This window comes from Peromyscus californicus, unplaced genomic scaffold, assembly GCF_007827085.1.
Source record: "Peromyscus californicus insignis strain IS unplaced genomic scaffold, ASM782708v3 Scaffold_10__1_contigs__length_136768540, whole genome shotgun sequence".
In the NCBI taxonomy this organism is placed as follows: Eukaryota; Metazoa; Chordata; class Mammalia; order Rodentia; family Cricetidae; genus Peromyscus; species Peromyscus californicus.
Window position 1 is genome coordinate 26,206,955 of NW_026294391.1, and position 22,995 is coordinate 26,229,949.

At 35.1% G+C, this 22,995-nt stretch overlaps 2 protein-coding genes across 7 annotated transcripts in view; one reads left to right on the forward strand and one right to left on the reverse strand.

Annotated features, from left to right (window-relative positions):
- The window catches only part of Zrsr2 (zinc finger CCCH-type, RNA binding motif and serine/arginine rich 2), a 28,560-nt gene extending 24,497 nt beyond the window's left edge, over positions 1-4,063 (forward strand). The window contains exon 11 of the mRNA XM_052718071.1: positions 1-4,063. Within this exon, the coding sequence (XP_052574031.1) occupies positions 1-533 (533 nt within the window). The 3' untranslated portion in view covers positions 534-4,063.
- Ap1s2 (adaptor related protein complex 1 subunit sigma 2) overlaps positions 3,280-22,995 on the reverse strand; it is a 25,456-nt gene continuing 5,740 nt past the window's right edge. Inside the window, exons 3-6 of one of the 6 annotated variants that reach the window (XR_008213980.1) lie at positions 20,851-20,959; positions 19,234-19,371; positions 5,362-5,809; positions 3,280-4,566 (exon numbers count right to left, since the gene is read on the reverse strand). Coding sequence is in view for 5 of the 6 variants with exons in the window: in XM_052718494.1 (XP_052574454.1) it covers positions 9,757-9,813; positions 19,234-19,371; positions 20,851-20,959 (304 nt within the window). In the remaining variant the exon portion in view is untranslated. The other 5 variants (XM_052718578.1, XM_052718830.1, XM_052718494.1 and 2 more) reach the window with 5 other exon arrangements.

Sequence of the window (22,995 nt, forward strand, 5' to 3'; positions counted from 1 at the left end):
GCTTATTTGAAGTACAGCAGTGTCCAAGAGGAAAACACTGCAACTTTCTTCACGTGTTCAGAAATCCCAACAATGAATTTAGGGAAGCTAATAGAGACATCTACCTGTCTCCAGATTGGCCTAGCTCCTCCTTCTGTAAGAATTTAGAGAGGAGGGAAAGGACCAGCCACTATGATGAATACTATGGCAGGTCAAGAAGACGAAGGAGCCCGAGTCCAGACCTCTCCTACAAGAGAAACGGTGAGTCTGACAGGAAGAGCGGTAGTAATCACAGGGGGAAGAAGTCTCACAAACACGGGACAAAAAGTCGTGAGAGGCGCAGTTCCCTGAACAGAGGACGAAGAAGAGATCACAGTCCAGGACCCTGGAGCCAGAGCCGCAGGAGCCGCAGGAGCCGGAGTCGGAGCCAAAGCCGGAGCCGAAGCCAGAGCCGAAGTCGGAGCCGGAGCCGGAGCTCATCAAGGTCCAGGAGTCAGAGCAGGAGGAAGTCAGGTAGTAGAGACAAAAACACTCAGAGTCCCAAATCTAAATAAACTTGGTTGTTTTTAAATATCAGTCTGTCTTTTTATGGCAGCTACTCACCTGTATAGTTTGACAAGGCTAGTCAAACATTATCATGTAAACCATACTTTTTGATAAATTATATATATAAAATAACATGAAATTACTTGTAATGCTAACTTTGAGAGCATCCATTAATACTGGAGTAATGCTTTAGCATTTTTTTGTTTTCTGTATTTCTCTCTCTGAAGTACAGAGGTCAATTTTCAGGGGTCAGTTACATCATGAGATCCAGGGATTGAACTGCGATCATGAGGCTTTCACACCAAGTATCTTTACCCTCTGAGCCATCTTTTTTGTTGTTGTTGTTTTTTTTGAGACAGGGTTTCTCTGTGTAGCTTTGTGCCTTTCCTCGAACTCACAGAGATCCACCTGGCTCTGCCTCCCAAGTGCTGGGATTAAAGGCGTGCACCACCACCGCCCGGCCCACCTTTATTCTTGTTAAGTGTCCATACCTTTATGCATATGGGTATTTTGCCTGCATGTATTTGTGTGCACCACACGTATGCCTAGTGCCCATGGAGACCAGAAGACGGTTTCAGATCCCCTGGACTGGAGTTATAGACGGTTGTGAACTACCATTTTGGGTGCTGAGAATGAAACCCAGATCCTCTAGAAGAGTAGCCAGTACTCTTAACCACTGGACCATCTCTCCAGCCCAACACACTTGATTTTTTAACTCAAAAGTCACATATGGCTTTAATGTTTTTCACTCAGTTGTCTCATTTCATTAATCCTGATTCTTTAGTCCCAAAATTCGTATTTTTACTCATTTCATAGAGAATACAATCTACATTTATTTGACAGCATCCCTATTGTTGGATTTTTAGGGATGACGCTCTTAGATTTCCTTAGCGATTTCCATACATTTTGATCAATTTCTTAGAATAATCCATGTCAAGAAAGCAATACAAATTGCCTTCCTGTAAGATGACAAAGTTACCTTACAGCTCCCACGGCACAAAGTTAGCTTGATCTTTACCAGTTTGGCAAGTTTAGGTATTTAAGTTATTGTTTTTTATTATTGCTGTTTTTTGTACTTAATGGACATTATTTTTTGTTCTTTTAAAATACTGTATTTTTTCTATATGTAAAAGTTGAATTTTTTTGCTGTTTCAAAGTGTTGCAGTACCCATTTCTATACTCCTCTTTCCCCATATCTACAGCCCCTCCTTTGCCTGGGGGCTGTCGCGGTGTATGTCTTACTTGAATAGTGTGTTGTGACAGTTCTTTATATAGAGGCATTTTGTCATTTCCCAGAATATATGTCACTATTGACTCCATGCACTGTTAAAACAGTCCTGGTATAACAATCACTGAAGAGTGATCAGCGAAGAGAACTGAATGTAGACCATGTATATTATCCCTAGCTTTCCCAAGATGCTTTCCTCTCAGAGACTTTCACTGTCTCGCTCTGGACGTCAACATTCAGTGTCACATGGTATTTAGGAATCTGATGTTTGAGATTTCATTAAAGATGCATACAAGTTGTGTGTGGTGGCTTATGCCAGTAATCCCTGCGCTTGGGAGGCTGATGCCAGCCAGGGCTAGAGTGGGACCCTGCCTCATTTTAGAAAAAAAACAAAAACAAAAAAACAGGCACAAAATGTTGAAAAATTTTAACAAAATGCAACTTGTTTCAATTCTAAATGTCTACTTGATACTAAAAATGATGGATTTCTATATTCACTGGGTTCATTAATGCTGAATAAAGTAAATTTGGTACTTTTAAAATACTGTTCAAACTTCAGCCAAGATGATGTAAAAATTGTTTTGTATGTGTGATGCTGGGGCTTCAAACATAGTAGGCAGGGGTGCTACCCCTGAGGTCCATCCTCAGTCCTAAAGCTACATATTTAGATCCTGATGGGAAAGGAAAGAAAATCCATCTTCGTGGGTTCAAGACAACTGAACAAGTGATGACTTTCTCCTCAAATGTTAATGGCCAGTACAGAGTGCAGGGGGAGTTTAGAAAACCTCTGCCTGGGTCATTCCCCTGAGAGTGACTTTGAGCTTACATTTACTATAATGAATGGATGCCTGTGTGTGTCTGTGATAAATTACAACTCAACTCCACATTACTGATAGAAGCTCACAGGCTTTTTAGTGAACAGCTGCATTTGCAAAAGCCCTTTAAACCTACAAATGTCTGTTTCAACTTAATTTGCTCAAAATCCTTTCCTTGTTCTTAAATATCTCAGGCTTAGAATGCAATAATTTCTGTTTGCAGTAGCAGAAGGCCCCATAACCATACTAGTACTGTAACTGGAAGTTTGACTTGTTGCTTACAGTAGGCAGCAGTCAGCAAATATTAGTCTGTTGCATGTGCTAGCACTTCCTCATATGTAGGAGGTGAGGATTCACCATTTGGATATCATTTGATTATCTGGAGTAATCCGAGTTGCTAAATCAGAAAGCGTATAAAAGGCAGCTACATCAAGGGGTTAAAAGCGGCATTTATTAATTGAAAATAAATGTGTTGTAAGTTCTTGATAGCATAAAATTCATGTGATTTTTTTTTTAATGAGCTTGATGTACATGAAAATTCCTCGACTCCTGTCATTTTTGTGTGTGCTTGCAACCACCGTGACATTCCAGTGCTGGGGGTGGGGTGTCAGATGGAGAGGGATTGTCAACACTGTATTGAAAAAGAAAGAACCCTTCAACAGCTCTCCCTAGTTTGACAAAACTTTTGGAAAGAGATAAAAGTACACCACAGTGTTTGTAGAACATTTATTACCATTAATTGGTGATGTGATAAGACAGTGTTCAGGTGGCTTGAAAGTTGTTCACAATCACAGCAAAGCTTACTCCAGCCTAGCATATACAGGGGAAAGTAGAAATCAGGGAGATGTGTTCAGGTATGTGTCAGTGTGTAGAAAAGTGATGCCGAGCACTTATATAGCTTGAAAAAATATAGAGCCAACTAATGCCATTTTACTTCACTCAATTCTCACTTTGCTGTACGAAAGGTATCTTTTAAATTTCCGTAAGACTTCCGATGACTAGGCAGTAACGGGAAAGGGAAGGGAGCTGCTGTCAAGTTTGTAGCACTTCTAATTGGAAGGAAGCAACAGGGAAGCAAAAATAAATTTGGCTTTAACAAGCACCCCAGAAGGAACATTCATGCTCTAGATAATGACTTTATGTAACACTTTGTGAACAGAGCAACATACTGTTATGAAGAATACCTGGTAATTAACGGTTCTACTTTAATTTGGGGTATTGAAAACAAGTAACTACATGATTATGACCACTAAAACTTTACCTCAGGAGTCAAATGTTCCTTGGCCTTAAAAATTATGTGCTCAAGATTAGGAAAGTCTTTGTTCCTTGTCCCACTCATTCAGAATACTTAATGAATTTTAGTGTAAAATAGCAACATTCTAAGTTAGTCCTCTAAAAGCATCTATTCCCTTTGTTGTAATGTATGATGTATCCAATAAGGGTCTTTGGTATAAATTTGGTTACCTAAATTTTCAATAAACTTTCTTTCATTTGATCTGTGATGTGTCAATTTCCTTTATTCTTATATATACTGAAATACTACTCTAGTCTTTGGTTTCATCAAACCAGGTTTCACATAATTTAACTTTCCTTTTTCAAGTCCAGTAGTAAATGTATTTTGCCAGATTGTTGGATATATAAGAATATAGACGTATCATTTTTATATATGCACATAATTATGAGGCTAACCTTTAAACTTTAAAATGTCCAGAAATGGTATGTTACTTTTTCTACATCTTTCTAATTCATATTTATATCTCTTAATTTATCATTTGATTAACCAAAGTTCCCTTTAAAAAAAAAAATTGGGTAGGCCTGAATGAAGCAGCTTAGCAAAACAGTAATACTGACAAGACATCATCTTACACCATTAGCTAACATGGACATGAGAGGCAGTGACCATCTACAGTGTGTGAAATGCCACAAGAAGTCATCAGCAAGGGAGGACAGTTATGTCAGTCCAATTTCTTCAAGAACACTACGTGGGGTTTCAGCTTCCTGTGGAGGAAAAATGTGAGACTCTGGTAAGCAGATACAGCTCCGGAGGGGGTCTTAAGAATATGAAAAGCTCACAGGAAGGGCATGCACATTAGAGAAGAAAGGCGGCAATGCAGGGTCACAGGAGCAATCTAGTGACAGCCAGTGGTTTTCAAAGATTGCTGCCTAAAACCCAGAAGAGTGTTTTCAGCAGTTACTAAATACCTAATTACTGACCAGTGTGCTGGGCACCATCGATTGCTATAACACAAAAAGCAAGCCCATTGCAAACTGACTAGCAATGTATGAAACTATACACAGAAAATAGTATCTAAACCAGTAAAGTTCAAAATGTCTTCCAAGTAAGAATCCCGGTCCCCGCAAGTTCTAGTGAGGCCTCTAACACTTTGAACGTTTTGTCTTGTCACAGCTTAACTAGAAAAATGTTTGCTGTAGTTTGTCCTTAACTGTCCCCTGCAATGCTTTAGAAACAGCCACCTTCCCAGACCGCCCTTGGGTATCCATTGGCACTGCTGGAAGTGACATACAGAAGAAACAAACTATGGAACAAAAAGCGTTTTCATCTTAATAGAAAAAGGAATATTTGTTTTCGATGTCAAAGCCACATCAGCCAAATCTAAAAGAGGTATTTTAAAAATTTTCCAAACTGCCCAATTTTGTACACTATAAAAGTAAAAAAAAGGACCATATAGGTCAGCAATTAGCTATTACCAGCAATTTTGGAATTAAAAAGCAACATGGTTATTTTAATAGATGAAAACAATGTGAGATTTTGTTATCCAATAATAAACTTACTTTTGCATCCTAATCATGAGACAGCACAAAACAAGGAAAAGAAAAATTATATTACATCAGGAATCCTTAGAATGTTATGTTGAATGGTAGGAAATACACTACATAGTGTAATCTTAAATGACTTAAAATCTGTTGTTTCCATCTTTGGAAAACAAAAATAGTACTTACCTTCATATGTTGAGAGGAGTTTAAGGCTCAATGCCTGATTTAAAGAAAGTGCTTAAAAATATTAGCTGATAGTGAAATCTAAATGAAGGGATTTAGCATTTAGTACTAAATACTTTAGCCAAAAAAAGTTCATAGAATGCATGTTAGTATGCTTGTCTAGTAATGAAAAATGGGTGGAAATCAGCTTTAGTGAAAAAGGACATTTTTCCAAAAGGTAATATAATCTATGAAGTACACTTGCCTCCCCCCAACTGAACTGCAATCTTACCAGGTTACAGATCTGAGATGGAGAAAAGAAAAAGGTAAACATTGTCACAAGAATATAATCACCTAAATAGCAATGTGGGAAACTGTATGGCAGCATCAAAAAGTCCATTTTTGTTTTTTAATGGCAGAGTGAAAAAAAACAAAAAACAGGCTTGCTAAAAATTGAGAGAGTAAAGGCCTATGAACCATCCATATAAAATTTCTTGGGAATCTAATTTAATAAATTGTAAGAAGGTATTTATTCCCCTCTGATAATTAGGAAAAACTGAGCCAGGCACAAGACAAAATTAATTACTGTCCATTTTGTTTGGTGTGGCACTGATCTGTTAGGAATACATACTGAAGCATTAAAGATGAAATGACAGTTTCTCTAGGACACAAGTGGGTATGAAGTTGATAACTGTTGATGTTGAGTGATGTATAAATGAGTGCTCTGTATGGGATTCTGGTTTTGTCTAGATGTTTCATGATAGTTTTTTAAAGACAGTCTAACAACAATAGTGAAAGATGCTCATCTCTTCTGCTTAAAAATGTTTGGCTTTCTTTAACCATTAAATACACGGAGAGTGATATCTGAATCACTAAACTATTTTATACTCTAGGCTCAGAAATGGTTAAAATGGTGAATTCTGTATTTAAAACATTACTTGAAAAATGAAAATATAAAATGTTATTTTATCAAAAAGGATGAAGAAAAGTCACTCACATGAGACAAAGTACATGTGAATTTAAAGGTTATTTCCATATAATATTAAGTCATTTTTAAACTTCATGTAACCTTTAATATGTTAAAGGATCCCTACACTGAATTCTATACAGTTTATATTCTCAGCCTATCTAGATAAAAATGGCTCATAACTATTCCCTGGATGATCAGATTTCTCCAGAGTGCTCACTGCCTGTGGTCTGAAGAGAATCATGTTGCTTTCTGAATCTGCATTTATTTAAAATATATGTCCTTTCTAAAAGGCCTAATTTACACATTTTATGCCTTTAAGACTGGATAAGTTGAATGTTTGTACAAACTGTTTATAATACAAAATGTAATTTTTACAAGTTCACACTGAAATTGTAGCTCAAAATTATTTAGGGAAATGATTAAAATAGAATGGTTGTTACCAGGGCCTTCCTTCAGTGAGAGAGAAATGGGAAGTGGTTGGCTGATGAGTTATGTAATTTCAGTTTTGCAAGATGAAAAAGTTCTGGAGATCTGTTGTACAATATGAATATACTTAGCACTACTGTAGGCTCAGAAATGGTTAAAATGGTGAATTCTATGTTATTTTTTTTATCACAATTTTAAAAATTACCTGGAGAAATGAAAATATAAAATGTTATTTTATCAAAAAGGATGGAGTAGAAAAAAGTCATTCACATGAGACAAAGTACATGCAATACTTTATTTTAGACATGCAAGAAAAGCTCTTTCAGAATCTGCTAATTTAAAGCAAGCAGCTGTATACAGATACCCCCCCTCAAAAAAAAGCGCAACATTTTGTTACAGCTCAGCACACAGCATCCAAAACAAACAGGCATGAGACAATGCATATTTATGCAACATTAAAATCAGATGAACAACATGTAGGGTGGGAGGATGGAAAAAATGGAAATGAAAGACCAATGTTTTGTGATGCTTCAGATGGTAATGGAGATAGTTGATCTATACAGCTGCCTAATACTACGTTTCTTAAGGCATTTTCATAGATCTTTCAATGAGAAACTGGTTTGGGTATTTTTTGGCATATTTACTTTTTGTCTTTTGAGACAAGGACTCCTTCAGTAGCATAGTAATGCCTCAGCCTCCCAAGTGCTAGGATGACAGTCATGCCCTACCATGCCTCTGAAGTTATTGTTTAATGACAATTTACTTAGGCTCTAAATTCCCTAAATATAAACAATGAGTTATCTGGTACTTTTTATAATAAAATACGCTAAATGTTTTTAAAAGCATATTTATATAAAATTAATATTAAAAGCTTTTAGTATTTCAAAATATACAACCATAGTTAACACAGCACTGAGTGTTTAGAAGGCTTAATATATTAATTAGGAAGCCATTAACTAATAAATAAAAATGTTTGGATACTTAAAATGAATATCAAAATTTTCTTATCATGTAAATAGGCTCAGTATTACTACTTCAAAAGAGTTGTTACTGAGCAACAGACATTTCAGGAGACTTTGTGACATAGCTTTCTGATAGTCAAAGGGACTGTTTGACACTGCATACATGTGGCTCAATAAATATTGGCACTACAAAATTTCTTGAAAATTCAATGTTTGAACCTTAGGTCTTATATAATTATAAATGATTTTTCTTATATTGCTTCAACGTATACTTTTATGTGATACAGTCGAACATACTAGCTCATATAGACTGTAAGATAATCTTAGTGTTAAATAAAGCTTGGTTTTCTTCAACACACAATGGACTAAATACTGTGGTGCTGCTAACTTTGCCTGAGTTCATAACTATTTTCTTTGGTAAACATTTGTGATTGCCCAGCCTTTCTGTTATACTCTCATAAGATTAATCACAGATGGTTTACTAACAATAACTTGTATGTGTTTAGGATATTAATCAAAATATTCACAAGTCATTTTTGTCAGGAAGAAAACAGTAGTAGACAGAAATAAACTATATATCAATATCATATACAGAATGAAAATAGAATTAGGAATATGCACAGAAAAAGATACAATCAAAAAGGTACTAGCTCTAAGATGCTTTTTATCTTTTTACAGGAGAATTAGTCACCAAGCTGAGGACATTTTCTTTCATAAGTATATCAGTTCTCTATTTCCTCTGTGAAATTCTGCATAGTCGATGAGCAGTCACTTAGTACACAGGGACATTAAAATATTCATGGCGTGGCTACAAAAGAAATGCATATATTCTTACACACAGTATACAAGCTGATGGAGACACAATCAAATTTTGAGATTGTTTAGTTTACAGTAAAGTTATCTAAAGCATCAGGTTTGCTTTTGTTCTTTGGTTTTTGGCTGAACATTTACGTTCTTAAAAAAATGCCCAGTTCAGATTTATCTTTTCAAGTTCATGGTATGTAACAGTAAACAAGATGACCTACATTCTACAGAATCCTAAAGCACTGTATTTACTACCAAGCTGAAAAGATTGCCAGTTTCAGTCAATGCTATTAGCGGCAAGTTTAGTTAGAGTACTTCCCTTTTCACCTGTGTGTTACATTCATTAGGGTCCTATCACAATAAGGAGAGACTCCAGAGAAACCCCCCCCCCCCAAGAACGAGTTAAAACTAGTCACTCTATGGTATTATTAAGCACCTAGGAAAGCTTTTAATTGTTGACTTAGCTAAAACAAATGTGACTTTGAGGCTAAAGATTAGTTTTTTTAAGTCCTCAAAATTATTCTAAGGAATTCTCCAAGTTTGTTAAATGTCTATGCCTACTAATACATCTAACAACATGTTAGATGTTCTCACATCAAAAAGTGACAAAATAACCCAAGGTAGGGTCTTGAGTGGACCTTCCAGCATCCCAGATGATTTTAAAGTTGGAACTCTAAAATATTAGGCTATAAAAGCTGCCCCTTTCCCATTTAGAATAGTGTAATGATAAGCAAGTAAAGTAATATTAGTAACAAATGCCCAATGCTTCATTTCCATATAGAAGTGTTCATTCTCACAGGGAAAGTTTAATTCTGTACTAACAGCGTTACTGATTTACTGTACTTAGAAATTCTTTGTCAGTGACTCTCAGCAGTAAATCAGTAATCCCAATTATGGGTTATTATAGGGAAAAATTTCCTACAAAGCATCAATTTAATGAAATAATAGGGACTATCCATTGGGATTTAAATGCAATTAACTTTCCAAATAATGCCAAAATACAAATAATAAACTTGACAAAATTATCATTAAAACTGAATTCATATAGCCTACTACATTTTGATGCATGTCTGTACTCCATCTCGTATTCTAGTACGCTTTCTTATACCCAATGATACTCTTGCTGTGAAACATATTCTCTGTTTTCTGGAGAGAGAACAAGAAAAGTTTAAGTCTCAAATAACCTTATATTTCAATACCAGTTCTTTGCCTTTATGTTATAGTTTTTTAACTTTTTGATTTCTCAACTTGATATCATGTCATATGAAAACCAACCATGAAAAAGTTTATGCCCATTGAAGGAGAAAGGTGGTTTTCCAACAGGGCTGAATATAATAAATTAAAATAAAATAATAAAATAAAAAATATAATAAAATACAGTCATCCCTTCCCAGAGAAGACATACAAGTACAAAAATTTGATATGAACAATTTTGAAATGTGGCCACCCCAGGCATTGCCATCACTTTTTAACTAACAGGTATTTTTACTACCCTATGGAAAGCAAAAGGGTTGATAATAAGCCAAACTATTCTTTAATGCCAAGGGTCCATATTACTATACTGAAACAAGAAATTAGTACCCATCAATTGTCAAGAATATTTTTCATAGAAAGAAACCCCTCTTCATTGGAAAAGCATCCTTCAAAAAATAGCCTCTAAAATGCACAAAAATAAATGGTGGTATATATATATATATTTATATATATATAGTAAATGGTATATTTTAACCACTTTTAGGATACTAGGACATGTCTGGTTCAGACTGTTAACACCTGAAGAAGTTCTGCTAGAGATAAATGCCTTAGTGACTACTTAACATTTAAAGCTGTGTTTTTAAGTAAAAGATTTAACTATGTCTGTAACTGACCAAGATTTTTTTCTCTCATGCAAAGGATGTACAGTAAATTCAACATAAACTTCAGTATTCTGGACCCTCATACTACCAGTACATTTTCTGAGTTAAAAAGAAAATATGTAAGAACTAGGGGAGGTAATGGTAAAAGCCCATCTTGGCATACAAGAGACCCTGCACAGCTAGGTCTACTATTTTGTTCTTCCCATGGGCACCTTTGGAAACAGTCATATCTATAACTCAGCAAACTGAATTTATGAATATACTAAAATGCCAGTGATTTAAATTAAGTAGGAGTAAAGGCTAGAATAGTACTGAGAAAAAATGTAATCCAGTTACATTATACAAATATAAACCACTAATTTTCCTAAGTGCAGATTCTTTGTCAAGATCTATTTTTCTGAATAACAATTACAAATGCATTATTTTCAACTTGAAATGGGCTTTCACTTTTGAGTAATCCCTTTGTTCAGCACTAATTTTTCTTTATTGAATCTGTTGCCACGCCCCATACTTTGCTTGTTAGCTCCTCTTCTCCCCAGTCCCCAATGGTTCTCCTCTAGATTTTCAAGTCCAAGAAAATAAGAACTTTCTCAAGTTTGCTCATCTAGCTCATGAGGAAAAAAGATTCCCCAGCTTTACTCCATGAGTAAAGGAGACATTTCTTGTCTGTCCCTACCCCCTTTCAATACACTCCTTCCTAGTACACGTGCTTTTTCAACTTTCCTCTGCACTAAGAATAATTTCATTCTCAGGCTACAAAAAGGACTAGATGTAGTGTGGCAAGTTTAAGATGTCAAACAGAGCAGACAAGAATCAATTTAGATCTGTTTTCAAAACCACCGTCTTCTTAAGAAAAGACAAACCTTCCTACCATGAAATTTCCTAGATATTCATTCACCATGCTAAGCTTCTGACATGGCTCGCATGTAAAACTAACTGGAAAGCTTATACACTCCTAAACTAGCAATTGCAGTGGCTTAACTACTGTTGAACTATGCTTTAGTAAGCTAATGGTGTTAGCTGCTCTCCTGATTCTACTTCAATGTAGTAAAAGAGAAAATAATTTATATTTAATGAAAAGCAAATATAAGGAAGTATGATTTCAAGTTTATCACCTTACTGAAAATTTTAAACACCATACTCTCTGTGTTACAAAATTGTATATTTTGTCTCATGTTTTATAACACAATGGTCCTTTTTATTGACCCTAACTGAATTCTGTGGGAAAGCATGCAAACTTCTTATGCTCAACATTGAAAGTCTATTCTTTGAGTTTAAGCTCCAAAGGGTCACACAATATGGCAAACTCACTAAGATCTATTTTGGGTAATGAATTTTAAAAATAGAAGGATTGAAAACAGTTCATGAAGCACCTTTTAGATGACAGGGCTCATGGTATAGTCCTATTTTATAAAATTTGTAAATTAATAAGAACATCTACTGATTTTCTTTTTCTTTGGAAATGCATTTCTAATTATTATTATTATTATTTTAATTATATGTAGGCATGTGTCTCTGCATATGGGTATGTACATGAGTGCAAGTGCCCGCAGAGGCCAGAGATCTCAGATTCCCCTGGAGCTGGAATGACAGACAGTTGTGAGCCACCTGATGTGTGTGTATTGGGGACTGAACCCAGGGCCTCTGGATGAACAACAGCAAGTGCTCTTAAGCACTGAGCCATCTCTCCAGCCTTCTATTGATTTTCTTTAACATTAAGTTAGTAATGAGTAGCAAGAGCTTTATGGCTACTCCAGATGGTTAGTATATCACATGGACAAAAGCTGAAAGTGCTTTACCCAGTGCTGACCCTTTATTTTAGCAAATTCTACTCAGGTTTTTACCATCTGTGTGTGGAAACACAATGTGAATTCTCAAACAGCAGCATTCTTCCACCAAAAAAATGTATAATATTAACTACATGCCCATTTTCCTCTTCTGAAAAATGGAGTGAAGAACTTTATAATAAATAGTCAATATCCTTGATCATTTATCATTTCATATATCTTTAGTATCTTTCCATATCATTACACAGAAATTTAGTCTTATTTATTTTTACAGTTATGTTAGCAATTGTAGGTCTGACTGTGTTGTAATTTTCTTCACTTGTTTCCCACTAATGGACATTTGGGTAAATTCCAGTGGCTAAATATTATGCTGAGCCTATATGTCTTGGTGCATATACATACATACATACATATGTATATATACATTTTTCAGTTGGATAAAATTCTTAGATGTGCAACTAATGGGACAGAAAGTATAGTACAGGTTTCATCATGAAATAGATACCACAAAACCATTCCTTCAAAATGAAATACAAGTTTAAGTGTTTACAAGCAGTAACAATAATATCTCTTATTGCTTCAAGAAGAAAAAATTTCAAAAGGGTTAGTTGGTATTTTAATTTGTATTCCCTTAGTAAAGACTGTTTTTGGTTTTTTCATCCCCAACTTAGTCATGTCCTCTGCTCTTTCCTACTGGGCTACTCATCTATGTCTATTGTTTTTGCCTTCGAAATAAGTGGAGTAACTTTTTTATTATATCTTATAAATGCTGCTCCCAAACTTGTTAACTCTAAGATCCTAAGGACAAATTACTTTCTCTGGCATCTAATTATACTTTTTAAATAGAACAACAGAAAGTTAGCTTAGACCTATTCTAGTGTAGCTGTATTGCCTTCGAATACCCTAAATTTAACCAGTTTTCTAGAAAATGGTTTCTTAGAGTCAGAACTTCAAACAAACTCTTCAAGACTAACAGTGTAAGGAAGAACAAAAAGTATCTATAAGAAAAGGAAGTCTGTTTATGTAAATCTAGTCACTTTATTCTTCCTTTAAGAAATGATCACATCCTAAAGTGGCTGAGGAAATCGGCAGAAAATTCAATAGTGTTCTGCCTGCCTGCAGGGTAGATTCAATCTTGTTTCCCCAGAAAAACTCAATTACCTTAATAGAAATGAACAGAGCTAGTTGTTGTTGAGGAAATCCGATTATTCAGTGACATCCCATAAGCTTTTCTGTGGCTTAGGTTCTAAAGGCACCCATAGATTATCTCCCCAGTTGCTAGTTACCAGGCAAAGGTAATTCGTTTGTATCAATCACAGGGGTGTTTTTTCTAGAGCCATTTATGTGTTAACATATGATTTTCTTCACAATTTTAAAGTTTTTTTCTACTCCTTTGCATTTCTGACTAAGTTTCAGCCATTATGTATACTGAATACTACATATACTATTGAAAAGATGTAACTATTTATAAATGAAAATGAAATTTTTAGTTCAAGGTGTTAAATTAAGTCAGGGTTTCTCAACTTGAAAACAACTGACTTTGGGGGCTGGGTAATTCTTTGGTGGGTGTGTCCTGGGCAGAATAAATAAGATATTTAGCAGTGTCCTTGGTCTCTACCTAGTAGATGCCAGTCATAATGCACAACCAGGAATTTGTCTGGGCATGCATAGCCCAATGTACCCTGGAAGTGCACTGACTGCCCTACATCATTCCCAGGAGAATCAAAGAGTTAATCTAATTGGCTCTGCTTGGTGGGTAAGACTATATTCTAGTGTGTTGGCCTGTATTTATTAATTTTTCTACTATGAGAATTAATTTTTTAAGCATAGAGGAACAAAACAAATTATAATGTCAGCAGGGGAATAACTCAAACCTAAAATTTTCATCAAGTACTGTTTAATGAAAAAAATTACCATTGACCACTTGGAATATGCTTTTAGTAGGTCCTAACCCTAGGGTCATGAAATCAAGTATTAAGAATGGCATTTAAAAAAAGAAAAATAGAATAGAATATAAAATTTGAGGAACAAAGCAAGAAATGAGACTATTATTCAATAATTTTTATACTTTATATGCACTGTGATATAAAACTGCATTTACTACTATGGGTTTTAGTGAAAAAAATCATTCCAAGATCAAATTTACAATAATTGGCTATTTAAATTATTCCAGCTTTTAATGATTAGAGAAAGCCAAGTGGAGCCAGGGATACAGGTTTACAGTGATAGAGGGCTTGCCTAGCATGGGCACTACCCTGACTTCTAGCCCCAGGCACTGCAAAAACAAGCAGAAACCAAGAGCTGCTTCACCATGAGTTAGAAAAGAAACAAAAGGTGTGTGTGTGGGGGGGGGAGGTTCAAAATTCCAAAGAACAAAGGAAAACACTAAAACTCCATAGAACAAAATGATTCCAACCCAGAAAGCAGACACCAATGCCACTAGTCATACTGGATGGCACTAAAAGTAAAGCTAAAGGAGACTGATTATGCCTTGTGTATCTGTCCACTTCTAGACTGGACTGTCTATTTTAAGCAGCAATAAAACCTCATTTCTCCAGAATCTGTTCTAGAAACCCTGAAACTGCATTTAAAACACTCTTGCATTAAGAACTATAGCCTTAACTTTTAACGTAATTAAAGAAACAGTTTAAGCCTAAAAGTTATATAACATGAAAGAATGGTAATTACAAAAGAATTACAGGGGTTTTTTGCTTCTTAAAGCAAATCAGAAAAATACTTATAACAACGTGTTGTGCTGTTAAATGACATTGTATATATTTGAAAAGATCTATGCTTTTAAAACAATTTTAGATATTCTTGAGTCTCACTACATGCCTAAATATTAATTAGCAAGGTTTAATTCTTTGAAAAACTTAAATCTTCCTAATGTTATAAGATACTTCACAAAATAATTATTTGCTTAATATTATTATAAAAAACTTCATTTCTTTAAAGAAATCACTTTTCTCTCAAGATTCTTACCTTTCCATTTTTATGCAGTCCCACAGATTAATGATTACTTTCAGAAAGACATAGCATACTATTAAGATATTTCATGCAGGCCTCAGCACTAAAACAAATCAATTTTAGCAGCAGTAATTCTTCATAGACTACTGCTTTCTAGACGAGACAGACAAACATCTGCAAATCCAGTCAATCTATTCATAAAGTGGATCACCTTCAAGTAGAAGCAAATTCATGAGTACAGTGTTTGCTTTTGGCACCTCACTTTTCCATTTCATTGATTACTTTAGTGAGAAACAATACCAACAGCAAACAAAGCTCAAAAGAAAAAATCCCCAGAGATTTCAAAATGATGCTGTTAGTATAAAAAAGAAAGGTCGACACATCTCAAAGCGCTGATCAACACCATCATGCATCTACCTCTAGGGTTATAACAAGCCCAGTGCCTAACATTTAACTATTTGGTCTTCACAGATCAAGCAAAGACTTGAAATCATCTCACGTGCAACAGTCTCTGCATAGTGCCATTTTATCCATGCCACAAAAATGGTAAATTTAGTAGTTACCAATAAATAAGTTGGGGGTCAAAGGAACTAAAGTCTTAGACTGCTCTTTATCATAAGATATCCTCAGACAAACCTCCCCATTCTTCATTCTGGCTCTATAAAATTAAGGAGCAGAGAGAAACTGGTAAGTGCCTGACTTCACAGGGGAAAAAAACCATACTATTATTTCCTTTGTCATTATCAATATATGTGTTTATAAAATAAATTCAACTACATGATACCTCACCTTGCCACCCAAAAACTAGGTATGTGGGGAGGGAAATGTGCTAAGCATTATAAAGAATATAATTTCATTCATCTTAGCATGTCATATCTTAATTTAAAAATCAACTTTAGTACCAGTGGCATGTTGAGATGACATGTTTTAAATTCTAATAGTCAAATATCGAAAATTGGATAATGGGTCAATTTCTGGGCTTACTCACCCAAAGCTAATTATGAATTCATGCAACCAAAAGGTATAAACACAGAATTTGTCTACAAATGTCAAATATGAAAAATATAGCATTAAATCACAATGTTTACTAATATTTTGGCAGTTATTATTCAGATATACATTTGTTTTGTTCTTATCACTAATTGTAGCATAACAGCAGAAAATCTACTTTAACCACTGACATCTGCTCTGCTTGCCCATAAAATGAAAGACTACCTACATTACATATTTAAATAAATTGGGCAAAAGCAAAATTTTAACAAATTTTCTGAATAGAAATAAGAATAGAAATTTATATTATTATTATATTATTATTTATATTTAAGAATAGAAATACATATTTTGCAAATTATAAAAAGATCTAAAATCAAAATTATTCTAATTTGTATATACTATTCAGCCAACAGATAAAGTTCATTGTTAATTCAAAATTATCTTTAGTGCTTAAAACAGTCCAAATAAAGATTTTGACATCAAATATAAAAGTTATAATACATGAAAAATTACATTTCAATTGGATTTTTAGTTCCTTTACTGAAAATTTTAGGATACATTTAGCTAAAATAGCTATCCTTAAACAATTTTAGAAACAAAATCACTTGAGGACACTGACAAAGTGATTACTATATTTCAAACTCTAAGACCTACAATGCTATTAGAGACCTAGGCATTTTGCTAAATCTTAACAAGGAGACTTTGGAGAAAACACTGTCTCTAAATCTAACTACTGATAATGACAATAGTGAACATACTCAGGCCTAAGAAGTTTCTATTTCTTAGTAGTATTCTATCGCACATACTGCTATAATAATGCTTTGTATCCCTTCATAGAGTAAATACACACTATCAAGTAAACATGACATTGTTGTCTGATTATAAAGCATAGAGCAATTTTTTAGCATCATTTAAAAAGCAACTCAAGAACAAGAAGATATCAGTGCCCTAGGAACACATTAAAAGGAAAAACTGAGCTTTAATATCTTTTAAAATGTCTTAAAAACAACAAAATTAACCAGAAAGTGGTGAAAAACAGAAGAAATACCAAGTTCTGATACAAGAGATTATAGTTCTGTAAGAAACATTATTAAGACAACACACAAATATGAGGAATTTCCAACTCCTAATCTTGGGGCCTATCTTTTGGTTAGTTTTATTTTTTGTTTTTGGCAGGGCCTCAGGTTGCCCAGGCTTCCTTTGAAACTTAACTTTGTAGCCCAGACCTTGAACTGATTCTTCTGTTTCCACTTCCCAAGTGCTAAGGAAATAGGCATATACTACTTTACTTAGACTGCTCTTCATCATAAGATATACTCAGACAAACCTCCCCATTCTTCATTCTGGCTCTATAAAATTAAGGAGCAGAGAAAAACTGGTAAGTTTTATGCTGAGCTGAGATCTGAACTTAGGGCTTCATGCAAGTGAGGGAAACACTCTTCCAACTGAGCTATATCCCCAGCTTGACCTAATCGCTTTTTTAATTGTTGTTGTTGTTTCTCTTAAGTTTGATTAGTAAATAACAAAAAGGAGATGTTAACTTTAAAACCAATATTATAACAGTAGGATATACTTTTGGAGTCAGCATACCTGATGTTAAAATTACAAACCTCCAAAATGACATGTTTGCAGTCAATTAATAAAGCACCATGGCAAACTGTGCACACAAGGAAAAGGTCTGTGCTCATTTGACTACCAAACAGCAGATGGCATGAGGGCTGTCACTGAAATACTTCAGTTTTGCACTCACCAACCATTTTTCTGATAACTACAACATCATTAAACACACAGTTCATTGTCTCCCATTTAATAGTTGTAGACTCCGGATGATATCAACACAACTTGAAGCAGGCCCTACAGCTGACTGATACAGAGGATTCACTAGGAGTTCCCTCCACCACAGAGGCCAAAAGTAAAGAAATTTAAACAGAGAATTCGAGTTATTCTCCCCTTATTCCTCTAAAGCTAGCCATTTCAGAAATACTAAAAACACTGAGTTCAAAAGTCTATTTTACTAATTAAAACATAATAAATATGTAATAACGAAAGGGTTAAAATAAAATAAAAAAATCTACTTTTAACATTTTAGTAAATGAATCCATGGGACACAAATATTCATTTGTGTCATATATATATATATATACACACACACAAATACATACATACAGTTATCTTAATAAAAATACCCCATTTTTCTTTACTAAGCCATTTTCATGGTAAACTTTGTATACTGTAACAACCACAATTAGTTCTAAGCCATAACTGAATTTGGTACCTAAGCATCAAACACACGATTAGCTCAGGATGTTGAAGGCAATTAGGAGGGAAAGGGGTTGGTATGGTTCCGGGATATGGAAGTTAAGACAAGAATTGAATAGTTTAGATAGAACATGGTTGGTTATTTCAAAAGAACAAAGAGAAGTACAAATTCATTTTAAGTTAATTTTGTTAACACAAAGCCAGAAGGTTCTAGAAAAAGCATAATTAGAAAACACTAACATTTGCTTGGCTACATTTGTACTTAATGGACATGAGGTGAAAACATGAAGCAATTTGGAAAGGAAATGCCATAATCTCACAGTCAACTCTTAATTATCCACTCTAATGAAACAGGTGGGGGGGGGATTTTAAGTAATTCAAAATAAAGGATGAGAAGTTCTCAAATGATAATTATTTTCGGCCAATTGTTCCCCCCTTTAATATATATTTATTCATTTACTTATTTTAATTGAAGTAGTCTGTCCTCTAAATCAGCCTGACTGGCAGGCTATCTCCACAAAGAACCATCCATCCATAGATAACTGAGTTGATGTGACTGACACATATTCCAGTCAAACTGTACATGAACACTACATACCAAGCATGCTTTGAAGTAATTTCTGAAACTTGTAGGAATGATGACTGAGATTTCCCTAGCAAAAGCAAAACATGCTAGTTTCTTTTCGGAAGCCTAAGTAGCTTACCTCCTGCAGGAGATCAGCCTGTTCAATTGCTTTAAGGACATTTTTCTTGGACGTTTCCTGAACTTCTCCTCCCAAAAGAAATTCATCCAAAATAAAATAGGCCTTCTCAAAATTAAAGATGATATCAAGTTCACACACCTGGAAAGCAAAAGCAAAATGAAACCAAACAAAGCCTGTTAAAATTTAAGCCAAAGATGCTTATTCACTACTAGGTAGTGAATAAATCTGATCAGATTGAATTGATCTTAATTCTTTTCAAAATAGAAATCTTGCTGATTAAGCAACATTGATTTAAGTAAGCTTAATTTTCAGATTTCAAGTACTTGACAACACAATGCCTACAAGTAAGACCTGGCTCTGCACACTCCCTATGTAGTCAACACTAATTTTCCACTCATAAAAACTGATCTTTAAATACATATTTCTTGAGTAAAGTGATTAAACTGCAACAATTCTAAAAGCTGTACTTGACACTTACAGAATGCTAGTATCAGCAATAGGACTCTTCTATTTCGTGTGTGTGTGTGTGTGTGTGTGTGTGTGTGTGTGTGTGTGTGTGTGTGTGTTTGGTGCAAGTGGGTGTTGTTCCTCAGGAGCCATCTACCTGGTTTTTAGAGACAGGGTCTCTCACTGGGACCTAGGACTCATAGACTAGGCTAGGCTGGCTGGTCTGTGAGCTCCAGAGATCCGTCTCCACCCTCCTTGGAATTAAAAGTGAAAGCTAGGGGCTGGAGAGATGGTTTGGCAATTAAAAGCACTGTCTACTCTTCGAGAGGACCAAGGTCCAATTCCTAACAACTACATTATACTTCACAGGCACCCGTATCTCTCCTTCCAGAGGATTTGACACCTTTTGGCCTCTGTGGACACCAAGTGCACAAGTGATGCCACAGACGTGCAGGTTGGCAAAACACCCATACACACAAAATTAAAAAAGCAGCAGGAGCCAGCACTGGCCTTTTTTTTTTTTTTTTTTTTTTTTTTTTTTTGGTTTTTCGAGACAGGGTTTCTCTGTGTAGCTTTGCGCCTTTCCTGGGACTCATTTGGTAGCCCAGGCTGGCCTCAAACTCACAGAGATCCGCCTGGCTCTGCCTCCCGAGTGCTGGGATTAAAGGCGTGCGCCACCACCGCCCGGCTCAGCACTGGCCTTTTAAGTGCACACAGAGATTTACTTCCGGTTCTCATGCTTGGGTGGTAAGCACTTCACCAAGTGAGCGAACTATCCAGCCCTTCTATTTTGCTATTTGAAAACTTATTCTCACCATTTTCATTAAATGAGTAGATCTGTGGAGCCAGAGATTCTGAAAGTTGACTAGATGCACTGACAAGAAATAAGAGTCAGTGCAGGGCAGTGGTGGTACATACCCTTAATCTCAGCACTCAGGAGGCAGAGGCAGGTGCATCCCTGTGAGTTCAAGGTCAGCCTGGTCTATACAGTAAGTTCCAGGACAGCCAAGACTACACAGTGAAACCCTGTTTTGAAAAACCAAATAAACAAACATCAAAACTAACAAACAAACAAATAAATAAATGGTCAGTCCTGTCCTCTCCTCACAGTTAGAATCCACAAATAATAAGCTTGTTAGAGACAAGATAAAAACTAAATTTACTACTCACGCTGCCAAAATACTTGTCAAGTAATTCCACGTAACGATGGATTATTTCCAGGGTAATCAGTTCATTGTCCTGATCCTCAATAGCACAGCAAAAGTACAGACTGGCATATCTGTAATGAAACAGAATCACAGAAAAATGTTACCCCTATAATCATGTTTTCTAAATATGTTTTCCATGTCCTATTTTACAAGTCCTCATGCTTATTACAGTTATTCTTCTTTTAAAACAAATTCTTTTTTTTCCTAGATTACAAAAGTAATAAATGTACAAGAGAAATTTTGGAAAACACAGACAAAAAGAGAAATAACTCAATCATGTCTCTTAGAAGGAGTACTTGATCTTGCTCTTCTTTTCAGGTTGCTCTCTGAGCATTTGAAAATATAATTGAGTCAGTTTTTCTTAAGTTTACTTATTAGAACAAAATATACAGTGTGATTGGTTCCAACTACAAGCAAACGGGAGAAAACAAGCTGTTAATATATCCCAATTGACGGGCTTACTAAGGATAGTGTCAATGTTTTAGAACATGTTATTGAAGGATAATGTATATACAGAAGTCTCAAATCTGCAAGCCTTTGGTCTCTCAGAGTAGACATTTCAATGTGTTCCCTCATCCTCAGTAAAAGAAACAGGAAAGGCAAAATAGGGCACCATCTCTAACCTGAGCAAAGAACTTCCTCTTGTTCCCATCATAACCTTGTTTTGTTTATATTTAAAAAGCAAGACTGTTACAACTCTCCACCCTCCCTAATCCATGCTCTTCAACAGCATCTGGAGAGTCTGGTACAAGTGATATAGGACAGCGATTCTCAATCTTCCTAATGCTGCAACCTTTTAATACCATACCTCATGTTGTGGTGATCTCCAACCATAAAATTATTTTCGTTGCTACTTCATAACTGTAATTTTGCTGCTGTTATGAATTGTAATGTAAATATTTTTGGAGAAAGAGGGTTGCCCAAGGGGTTGTGACTCACAGGTGGAGAAACACTGGTATAGGAGATTCTTTGAATTATAAAAACTAAAGATTAAAGGAACTGATATAAAAATGACAAACCAAAAAACAGATACAAGTTATTTCTATGAACAGAATAACAAATAATTCTATTGAAGAGATTATTAATAGTAAGTTTGGAGTAAAATTCTTTATTTTCAAACTTCTCCCATTGCTACTCTTAGGCATTCTAGTATGTATCTCCTTGCTTCTTTATCCATAATACTGCCTCTTTGTATACAAATAAATGATATTTAAACAATAATTAAATAATTGAAGGTCCTAAATTATACCAATCATGAATTTAAAAATGAGCAGGACTAGGTACCAACCAAAAATAGTTTAAAAAGAAAAAAAAATGAACTCCTCCAATAGTGTTTTAGCTTTTTTTTTTTTTTTTTTTGTCATTCTAGAGATCAAATCCAGAATCTCCTATACCAGTCAGTGGTAACTTCAATCCTCTCAATGTTTTACTTCATTAAGAACGGGAAAAGGCATCAACTTAAAAGAACTATTCCTTCCAGGTGAATAGACAGCTATTAGCGTGATAAGAACAGCTCTTCAGAAAGCTGGGGAAGGAAGGAAAGAACAGAAGTACAATAGCAGGTACAACTGAGAGACTCTTCTGAGTGAGGCACTAAGTGGCAGTAAAGGCTTTTGCATATTTTACCATCTTAATCTCACAACAGCCCTACCAAGATATCATTACTTGCATTTACAGGAGACTCAGGCTTGAGTAACTGGATGAGAACAGAAATTTGACCCTGGAGCCCAAATTTCCTATTAAAAACCACAGCTGTGAAGTGTATTAAAATAATCCTGCACCTGGCTAAAATTAAAATATGCTCAATGCAAATATATTAAGAGCTTTGAAGAAGGGAAAGAGATAAAAAAAAATGCCATATAGATTTAGTAAAAGATTACCAAGAGAACCTAGAGTACTCTCTATTTTTAGGATCAAATGGTGCTTTAAAATTCAATATGAGCTCATGTTGTTCTCTTAGTAAAATTAATAATAGACTAGTAAGAAGAGAGGTATGTTTAGTTATTTTTAGCACCATGGATTAGGGCTTACTCTAATTACTGGCACTCAGAACATCTGAAAGTGCCTATTCTTATATTCAAAACACATGACTTCTCTGCAGTCAGCT